At 44.7% G+C, this 10,791-nt stretch overlaps 1 protein-coding gene and 1 pseudogene across 1 annotated transcript in view; one reads left to right on the top strand and one right to left on the bottom strand.

Annotated features, from left to right (window-relative positions):
- Positions 1–4,237: 4,237 nt before the first annotated feature.
- The window catches only part of LOC147021067 (uncharacterized), an 18,305-nt gene continuing 11,751 nt past the window's right edge, over positions 4,238–10,791 (bottom strand). The window contains exon 11 of the mRNA XM_085893504.1: positions 4,238–4,401. Within this exon, the coding sequence (XP_085749630.1) occupies positions 4,238–4,401 (164 nt within the window). The remainder of the gene's footprint in view (positions 4,402–10,791) is intronic.
- On the top strand, positions 5,949–6,091 carry LOC147021068 (U1 spliceosomal RNA; annotated as a pseudogene).

Here is a 10,791-nt window from a genome sequence, read left to right as displayed (position 1 = left end):
CCGGGTAGGCCGGAGGTCACCAACACCTCAGCTTTTCTCTTATCTTTTCACTTATCTACCCTTCCGCGGAATGATCCTGATGGTGCCTGTTATGTTAGTTTAAGTAAGAGTGTATCAGCTAAATGGCATTGGTATAATTCTGCACTTTGTCTCTTTACTGCATGAATGTGTCACTGTGTGTCTTATGCATCACCACACAAATACTGTATGTCCCTGCTGTATGTGTATCCCCTTGTGAATAAACCCCTTCTCTTCATTGTGCCACATGTTTTTCCTCGTGCTCCTTTGTAAATAAACTCATGTTAATTCAGTTCAACCAGCTCGTAGCGTCCTTTCCTCCATTGGTCCAGCACGGTCTGCATGTTTATTAGCGGGGAAGTTTTACCCCACTGATTGGCTCCACAACATTAGCCAATACGTACTTGGCAGTTCCAATCAGCTGCATCTGATTAAATAAAGTAAGACGAGTATGTATCATGGGTGCGAGCCCCCCTTGACATCATGGGTGCGTATCATGGGTGCGAGCCCTCCTTGATATTGGCAAGCCACCAGAACGGTAACACGCATAGTAGCGAGAACCCTGCCAGGTTTGGCGGTACCAATCAGCGTGACTGGTTGACTGCAGAGTTATCAGTGGCTGGTGGCCTCAGGGCCGGCCATTCGGAATGAACCCGAGTGCTTCCTCTCGTGGCGAACCTTGATCTCCTAGTCGTGACAATGTACTGTATTTACATAAAATATATATGCATGCTTTGCTCTTACCTGGTCATGGTCGAGTGCGCTGTTTATCCAGGCGTTGTCAGATTAATTTCTGGTTTATTTGTCCAAATTGTTAAGGGTCGTTGTGCGTTCGGGTAATGGAGCGAACAAAAGATGTCAGCCTGCAGAACAGGAATCTCACCGGATGGCCGGCTTTATTTCTTTCTGAAGTTTTTGTGATTCATGACTCAATGTATCTTCGTGTACGGTTGTATTGTATGGTGTGTGCATGCGTGTGTGCGTCATCATGATTCATGTACATTACAATCACAGCCATGCACGAGTGTGTATGTATATTCACGATTCATGTACGTGTGCACACGCCACGGCCATTGGTCCTCATCTCCACTCGCGAGTCTCAAACATTGAATGGAGCTTTCCCGAGTCCTGAAACACCCATCTTCACCCCAGCAAGGAACCACAACTCATGGTTCAAGCCGTCTACTTATCCATGCTCCGTTTCGCCCTCCGTCCCTGAAATGGTGACAATGTAGATCTGTACGACCTCCCGTCTGACCTCTGTGGTATGCCCGATCCCACACGGGTACACCCCTGTTTGTTCTGACCTGGAACCTCGCTGCCACCGGTAATCAACAACACATGCGGTCCCACCATTATTTGGTCTTGGTCTCTTTCTTCTCGGTCTCTTTTGTCTCGGTCTCTTTCCTTCTCAGTATCTTTCATCTCGGTCTCTTTTGTCTTGGTCTCTTTTGTCTCGGTCTCTTTCCTTCTCGCTCTCTTTCCTTCTCGGTCTCTTTCCGTCTCGGTCTCTTTCTTCCTCGGTCTCTTTTGTCTCGGTTTCTTTCCTCCTCGGTCTCTTTTTTTCTCAGACTCTTTTCTTCTCGGTATCTTTCATCTCGGTCTCTTTTGTCTCGGTCTCTTTCCTCCCCGGTCTCTTTCCTCCCCGGTCTCTTTCCTCCTCGGTCTCTTTCCTCCTCGGTCTCTTTCCTCCTCGGTCTCTTTCCTCCTCGGTCTCTTTCCTCCTCGGTCTCTTTCCTCCTCGGTCTCTTTCCTCCTCGGTCTCTTTCCTCCTCGGTCTCTTTCCTCCTCGGTCTCTTTCCTCCTCGGTCTCTTTCCTCCTCGGTCTCTTTCCTCCTCGGTCTCTTTCCTCCTCGGTCTCTTTCCTCCTCGGTCTCTTTCCTCCTCGGTCTCTTTCCTCCTCGGTCTCTTTCCTCCTCGGTCTCTTTCCTCCTCGGTCTCTTTCCTCCTCGGTCTCTTTCCTCCTCGGTCTCTTTCCTCCTCGGTCTCTTTCCTCCTCGGCCTCTTTCCTCCTCGGCCTCTTTCCTCCTCGGCCTCTTTCCTCCTCGGCCTCTTTCCTCCTCGGCCTCTTTCCTCCTCGGCCTCTTTCCTCCTCGGCCTCTTTCCTCCTCGGCCTCTTTCCTCCTCGGCCTCTTTCCTCCTCGGCCTCTTTCCTCCTCGGCCTCTTTCCTCCTCGGCCTCTTTCCTCCTCGGCCTCTTTCCTCCTCGGCCTCTTTCCTCCTCGGCCTCTTTCCTCCTCGGCCTCTTTCCTCCTCGGCCTCTTTCCTCCTCGGTCTCTCTCCTCCTCGGTCTCTCTCCTCCTCGGTCTCTCTCCTCCTCGGTCTCTCTCCTCCTCGGTCTCTCTCCTCCTCGGTCTCTCTCCTCCTCGGTCTCTCTCCTCCTCGGTCTCTCTCCTCCTCGGTCTCTCTCCTCCTCGGTCTCTCTCCTCCTCGGTCTCTCTCCTCCTCGGTCTCTCTCCTCCTCGGTCTCTCTCCTCCTCGGCCTCTCTCCTCCTCGGCCTCTCTCCTCCTCGGCCTCTCTCCTCCTCGGCCTCTCTCCTCCTCGGCCTCTCTCCTCCTCGGCCTCTCTCCTCCTCGGCCTCTCTCCTCCTCGGCCTCTCTCCTCCTCGGCCTCTCTCCTCCTCGGCCTCTCTCCTCCTCGGTCTCTCTCCTCCTCGGTCTCTCTCCTCCTCGGTCTCTCTCCTCCTCGGTCTCTTTCCTCCTCGGTCTCTTTCCTCCTCGGTCTCTTTACTCCTCGGTCTCTTTACTCCTCGGTCTCTTTACTCCTCGGTCTCTTTACTCCTCGGTCTCTTTCCTTCTCGGTCTCTTTTGTCTCGGTCTCTTTTGTCTTGGACTCTTTTTTTTTCTCAGTCTCTTTCTTCTCGGTCTCTTTCATCTCATGTTAGTCTCTTTTGTCTCGGTCTCTTTCCTCCTCGGTCTTCTTCCTTCTCGGCGTCTTTCCTTCTCGGTCTCTTTCCTTCTTGGTCTCTTTCCTTCTCGGTATCTTTCCTTCTCGGTATCTTTCCTTCTCGGTCTCTTTTCTTCTCGGTCTCTTTTCTTCTCGGTCTCTTTTCTTCTCGGTCTCTTTTCTTCTCGGTCTCTTTTCTTCTCGGTCTCTTTTCTTCTCGGTCTCTTTTCTTCTCGGTCTCTTTTCTTCTCGGTCTCTTTTCTTCTCGGTCTCTTTTCTTCTCGGTCTCTTTTCTTCTCTGTCTCTTTTCTTCTCGGTCTCTTTTCTTCTCGGTCTCTTTTCTTCTCTGTCTCTTTTCTTCTCGGTCTCTTTTCTTCTCTGTCTCTTTTCTTCTCTGTCTCTTTTCTTCTCTGTCTCTTTTCTTCTCTGTCTCTTTTCTTCTCTGTCTCTTTTCTTCTCTGTCTCTTTTCTTCTCTGTCTCTTTTCTTCTCTGTCTCTTTTCTTCTCTGTCTCTTTTCTTCTCTGTCTCTTTCCTTCTCTGTCTCTTTCCTTCTCGGTCTCTTTCCTTCTCGGTCTCTTTCCTTCTCGGTCTCTTTCCTTCTCGGTCTCTTTCCTTCTCGGTCTCTTTCCTTCTCGGTCTCTTTCCTTCTCGGTCTCTTTCCTTCTCGGTCTCTTTCCTTCTCGGTCTCTTTCCTTCTCGGTCTCTTTCCTTCTCGGTCTCTTTCCTTCTCGGTCTCTTTCCTTCTCGGTCTCTTTCCTTCTCGGTCTCTTTCCTTCTCGGTCTCTTTCCTTCTCGGTCTCTTTCCTTCTCGGTCTCTTTCCTTCTCGGTCTCTTTCCTTCTCGGTCTCTTTCCTTCTCGGTCTCTTTCCTTCTCGGTCTCTTTCCTTCTCGGTCTCTTTCCTTCTCAGCGACTCTTTCCTCCTCGGTCTCTTTCTTTCTCGAAATCTTCCTTCCTCGCCGGAATGGAGTCTGCAAAGCCAAACAAGCAGCAATGTCAGGCAGCGTCCCAAGCACATGTCGACCGGCTCAACTCCAGGCGCCACTTGCGCGGCCCTCGGCCTCACCAAAGATGCCACCTGGCCTCTGCTTGGTTCTCGCTCCCATCAAAGTCATTGTATTCGGTGTGGTCCTTGATCACACTAACTGAAAATTTCTCATCCTCAGCAGATGAAACTTCGCAAGAGGGCGTTGTCAAAGCTTGGGTGTTCACTACCGGCAGCATGGGGGCCACAAATGGGCTGGCAAGCTGAACTGAAAAAATTCCTGGCGAGCTGAACCGAATCAGTGTGAACATGTGCCCAACGCATGTGCAAAAGGCCTCGTTTAGCATTCCTACGTCATTTTGAAAGTCCCATATTGGGACTGCAGCAATTCTGCAACAAGATGGTGCTCCAGCACATTATTCACATTCAGTCTGAAATTATCTGGATGACAACTTCTCAGGTCGGTGGAGAGGCAGAGCTTCAACGATGGAGCGGGCACCTCAACGTCCAGCTCTCACAACATGTGATAACTCTTTGTGGGGGATTGCTAAACAGTAAATATCTGCAAGACGGTATAAAACAGCGGACCATTTGAAAACTGATGTTACAGCTGCGACGGCAGATATCACACATGACACGCTGAGAGCAATGTCTCAGAGGACATGGTGACACTTACAAGTGTGTTTGGATAACGGCTTTGATCATACAGACAAATATACAGTTCCTTCATATAGTATTCATGCCCCTCGACTTTTGTCACATTTTGTTGTGTTTCAGCCTGAATTTAAAATGGATTCAATGTAATTTTTTTGTCACTGATCTACACAAAATACCCCCATAAACGACAAAGTGAAAACATGATTTTAGAAATTTTTACAAATTAATTAAAAATGAAAAGATGAAATATCTTGCGTCAACAAGTATTCAACCCCCCCCCCCCCTGTGTGTCAATACTTAGTAGAAGAACCTTTGACAGTGATTACAGCTTCGAGTATTCTTGGGAATGTCTGTATCAGCTTTGTACATCTGGATTTGGGGATTTTCTCTCATTCTTCCTTGCAGGTTTGCTCAAGCTCTGTAAAGTTGGATGGGAAGCGTTGGTGTGGGGGAAAAATTATATTAATGTATTCTACATTGTAACAAATAGAGTTTTAATAATGTAAGTTTTATGCTCTAAGTTGAATTGGCTCTCCTTTCTGGCCAAGAGACTTTTTCGCGAAATGTTGATAAATGTCTTGGTCTGGAGCGGTGTGACCTGAGCTGATAACAGCGAACCTTTACCTCGAAATATACGTCGTGGCTTCTCGCCTAAAAGGACACATCTGCAGTCTGGGTTGATAGCCTCCATGAAAGTATAAAATGCTTTGAAATGTAAAATTGTTTCAGTACAAGCATGTGAGACAGTATTAGAATATCAGCGGCTTGTGCTTCTTGGAACTGACCAAGTACCAGGTTAGAATAAAACTCTCTGATGTGATGTGGAAGTGTATTGAATCGGGTTGGTTTAACTGTTAACTAAAAGTAAGAATAAATGAAATAGAACCAAATAATATTGCAATCAATTGGGGATTCTTAAGTTCATTGTATGAGGGTGAGAAGTGTATGGTGTATAATAGAAAATAAATTGTTTCATAAGGAAGGACTTGTGTGGACATTGGTTATCAGAGTCAATGGGTTTTATGCAGGATTTTATAACCAAATCAGACAAACGTTAAACTCTGCCTGAAGTTAAATAGGATTCCACAATCAACCAGGAAAAAAAATCCTTCAACGATCACAACAAGGTGGGTGAAAAAATCCACAACAGTTGGTGCCGTGACTCGGATTCGAACCAATGTTGGTGCGGTGCTCGTGCCTGGAGGAACGACAAGTGCTTGAGAGAAGGTAGGGGAGAGCGTTCTCAGCAGGTAACGCATTTCGAACAAAGAAAAGTTCATTGTCAGATAATTTTATTGATAGAAAGAAGAGGATCCGGCGGAGAGAGTCCGTTTAAAGTAAACGATAAGTACTGTTTTCGAAAAGTTTTAGAAAAGTGCTGGAGGAGAAGAGGACTTGCATTGATACTTACCTGATAGGAGAGATACTGTGATCATTAAGACAGTATTCTCAGGGCGAGGCCTACCCATTGCACTTCAGGGGGGAAAGGTTGACCCTTGCGATTTTCCAAAATGTGGGAAACTCGACCGTACAATTTGAGGAGTGCAGAGGGCACAGTACAAGAAGAGGCTCGACGAGGAGCCAGAGGAGTAATTAAATGTTTGCATTGATACGGACCGGCTGAGAGAGAGAGGCCGAGGACACAGCTGAGATGCCGAGATAGGGTTATGGTTAAGTGGAAATAGATAAATATTATAAGTTACCTGTTTGTAAGAGTTATAAGAGTTACATTTTGTTCATTGAACTCACTGGAAGTTTGTTGGCAGTGAGGTTGTTATATTATATTGTGTGGAGGTTTTACGGATTTGTAAATGCAATGATTTGCACGAAACGTTTTGTAGAGTGCAGGAGACGATTGACCGGCTGGGAGCGTGGCTGGTGATTTGCATTGAGATGCATGTGTTGCTGAGAGTAAAAAAAAACAAAAAAAAACTTGTGCGCGTCCAATAGATTTCACTGCAATGAAACGTGTTCTGTTGGGATTTTGATGATATTTTTAACAACAAAAACACTTCAGGCAGAGAGTCGAAGCAGCTTGGCTGTTCGTGGTTTGGTGCTGATAACGTGAAGGTCGCGGTTGTGTGTGTGCATTCAATCTGTGGGGGCTGCGACTGCAGCTCGCCCCCTCCACTGGATCTGTGGGGGGTGGCATGTCTCTCCTCTGAGTCTGTGTTTGAGTCTTAGCTTTAAGTGTGAAATTCGATTCATATGCAGATTCAAGAGGATGGGGGCTATCGTGTCGAAGTGTGCATGCCGTTGGCAATGACTTTAAAATGATATAGAAATGTGATTGGTATTTGTCACGCGAGTCTATGAGATTCAATGCTCGTTAGTGTGCGTGTTGAAACCATGACAGATTAATGCTAAACTGTGGGTTTTGCCTGTCTTAGAGTTTTTCTTTTTTTATTCCCACTGGATGTGGAGAGAACTTCCTGCTCCTTGTTACTTGGTGTTTGTGGCACACCCTCTCTACTGAATCTGTTTAAGGTGAAGTCCATTTAGGGAAAAAGTGTTGAAGTTTTATTTAAAAACCATAGGGATTTTGGATGAATTGAAATAACAATTGTGAATGTGGGATAATACTGTATTCGGAATGTGAAGTCTTGGGAGTTGAGCTCTCGCTGGCATTGTGATGATTTGTAATTACACAACCCGGCAGGTGGAGTGCTGGGCAAGCTCTGAGGACGTGTCAGAAATGTTTCGAAGATTTTGATTTAAATGTAGAAATGTGATTTGGAATGATTTTAAAATTGATTTGATGATGTTTAGCATGTGGGGCGATTCACAGATAATAGATGATGCCCTCGGATGGACATTGAAATAGGCGTATTGTTTTATTCATCTGCGAATGTTGAGGTTGCCTGAACTTATGCTGGGAAGGCAATGGCAACCAACCCAGTGTAACCCTTTGATCGATTCAGTCAAGGTAAATTCATGATTTAATTGGATAGATGCTGAAGATTTTATTTTTGATTTATGGATTTTAAAGGAAATATTTTATTGTTTTGACCAAAAAGTTGTTTCAGAAAGATTGGATGTTTATTCGTCTGAAGTTTAAGATGCTTTCCCCAAGACTGGGATGAAGTTTGGGTAGGGTGTAGCTACATGTGTAGACGGAGTGTTTGAGCTGCAATTTAAATGATATTCGCATGACGACAAATTTGACAAATTATTTGACAATTTTTGTTCAACTTCTAAACTGGATTTAATTGTGTTGATAAAGGAAAATGGATTAGTATATTAAGAATGTGAGAGAGAAGTGGATAGATAGAAAATGTCAGACATTTAAAATGTCGATGGAATTCAGTGCTGAGATAGAGATTGGTTAAACATTATTTTTGGGATATTTTAGTTCCATTTCAACATGAAAGAAACTGGATGCTTCCCAGATTAATGCAAAACAACGTTAGCATTTGGGTGTTGTTTAAACTGTTTGGGGAAATTTCATAACAATGTTATCAAAATTCTTGTTTCAAAATGGATGCTCTTCAGCTCGGCAACTCGATGTCAGGATGGCCGAGCGGAGTGGAACTCTCAAATTGTGGGTTGTGCGGTAACTGTGTTAGTTACTTTCAGACTAAGCTCATTAAAAACCCTTGTTAATCTGTTAATTGAGGATATGGAAAATTACTGAGAATTGAATCAAGATTATAAAATTGGCAGTTGCTCTGGAACTATTTGTGAATGAAACTGTAAATTGTTTAGCAGATGTGAATGTTAAAATGGTAACTGTGCAAAATCCATTTGGATTCGGTTCTTGAAGAAATAGATTACTTTCTTATTTTGGGATAAATGATGGAATATTTTTGTGAAAAGAATTATTGATCGCAAATTGGAACCCTGATAAAGACTGTTTGCCTTTACATGGAAATAGCAAATGAGATGAATGTTTTGAATAATCGATGTTAACTTTGATTTTGTTTGTTTCGGAGTGTTGAACACAGTTAAACCATGAAATGTACGATTTCGTCTAAATGAAGCTTGGAAAGAACTTCCACACAAAGATTGGACGATGGGAGAACCCAGATTTTGGTGATTGAGCATTCAACACGTGATTGTACCCCTTCCTGAGGAGATACGATGGAGCAATATGGGGAAAAAGAAAGAAAAAACCCACTGAGGAGAAGGTTGAGCAAAGACTTAACGTCGGCATTGTGTGGTGCCTGCGTGGAGGAATGTTCTCAGCCACACTCTCGATTGCTGCTCTGCAAATACATCATGAACTTGCTGTGGTTGCTTCAATGTACGACAGGCCTGGAGTTCCACACTGCGAGTCCTCTGCAACATGTGTTCAATGGTGCGAGTGGGGGCTCGTGCTGCAAAGCGACTGCATCTAACGTGCACAGCTCGCTTGGTGAAATCAGGCCTGATTGCACGGACTGCTGCTGCGAGGCCCCATGCTCTGTTGGGTTGGATCTCTGTTCACCTCTCGAGTCCTTTTCGTCTCCTTCAACTCAGTGTCTGGCCCAAGCTCGTACTTACCAACATCTACCTTATCCTCAGCTCAAGGAGTGCTTTGATTGTGTTTCCCGTTGGGTGCCGCTCTATCCACACCCTGACCTGTTTATCTTCTGACTTCGGGTAGCATGTTTTCAATGTGTGACACACGCTGATGAACAGGCCATAAATTAAATGGAAACTCACTCATTTTCTGAGATGAGCACTCGCTGCCATTGTTGATTGAACGTGAGTAATGGAAATCTTTTCTCCTTCAGGAACGGGATATGGTAATCACGTGTAAGAAAAATTGTTCAAATTTTCCTGAAAAAAAAAAAACGGGAGAGGGTGGGGGAAAAATTTATATTAATGTATTCTAAATTGTAACAAATGGAGTTTTAGAAATGTAAGTTTTATGCTACAAGTTGAATTGGCTGTCCTTTCTGGCCAAGAGACTTTTTCCCTAAATGTTGATGAATGTCTTGGTCTGGAGCGGTGTGACCTGAGCTGATAACAGCGAACCTTTGCGTCGAAATGTACGAAGTGGCTTCTCGCCTAAAAGTACACGTCTGCAGTCTGGGTTGGTAGCCCCCATCACTCTCCCATGAAAGTATAAAATGCTTTGAAATGTAAAATTGTTTCAGTGCAAGTACCTGAGGAAGTATTAGAATCTCAGTGGCTTGTGCTCCTTGGAACTGACCAAGTACCAAGTTAGAATAAAACTCTCTGATGTAATGTGGAAGTGAATTGAATCGGGTTGGTCTAACTATTAACTAAAGTAAGAATAAATGAAATAGAAGATAAAGAATATTGCAATCAATGGGGATTCTTAAGTTCATTGTATGAGGGTGAGAAGTGTATGGTGGATAATTAGAAAATAAATTGCTTCACAAGGAAGGACTTGTGTGGACATCGGTTATCAGTGTCATTGGGTTTTTTGTAGGATTTTATAACCAAATCAGACAAACATTAAACTCTGCCTGAAGTTAAATAGGATTCCACAATCAACCAGGAAAAAATCCTTCAACGATCACAACGGGGTGGGTTAAAAAAAAAAATCCACAACAGTCGGTGACACAGCAATCTTCAAGTCTTTCCACAGATTCCCAATGGGATTAAAGTCTGGGATTTGGCTGGGCCACTCAAGGACTTTCACGTTCATGTTCTGAAGCCATTCCAGGGTTACTGTCGCTGTATGCTTGGGGTCATTGTCCTGTTGGAACGTAAATCTTCATCACAGTGTAAGGTTTTTTGTACTCTGAAGCAGGTTCTCCTCAAGAATTTTCCTGTATTTGGCTCCATTCATTGTTCCCTCTATTCTTACAAGTCTCCCAGTCCCTGCTGATGAAAAGCATCCCCATAACATGATGCTACCACCACCATGCTTCATCGTAGGGATTGTAGTGGATGGGTGATGAGCTGTGCTCGGTTTCCGCCAGACGTAGCACTTTGTGTTTCGGCCAAAAAGTTAAACCTTCATCTCATCAGACCAGAGACTATTGTTCCTCATGCTCACAGAGTCTTTCACGTGCCTTTTTGCAAACCCCAGGTGTGCTGTCACGTACCTTTTTCTCAGGAGTGGCTTCTATTTGGCCACTCTCCCACAAGACCTCGATTTCTGAAGTGCTGCTGAGACTGTTGTCCTTCCAGTAGGGTCTCCCATCTCTGTCGTTCTCTGTACAAGGTTACCTCTCTACAGACCTTGATAGAATCAGGAGCTTGTCCAATACTTTGAATATGTCTTTCAACCCTGGCAAATCTCTCTCTCTCTCACTCTCTCTCTTTCTTTCTTTCTTTCTCTCTTTCTCT

The sequence above is a fragment of the Eptatretus burgeri genome, chromosome 8 (assembly GCF_056783735.1).
Source record: "Eptatretus burgeri isolate ZD-2024b chromosome 8, Ebu_testis_v1, whole genome shotgun sequence".
Lineage (NCBI taxonomy): Eukaryota > Metazoa > Chordata > Myxini > Myxiniformes > Myxinidae > Eptatretus > Eptatretus burgeri.
The sequence above is the reverse complement of the archived record's forward strand: the minus strand, read 5'-3'. Positions and strand labels throughout refer to the sequence as shown.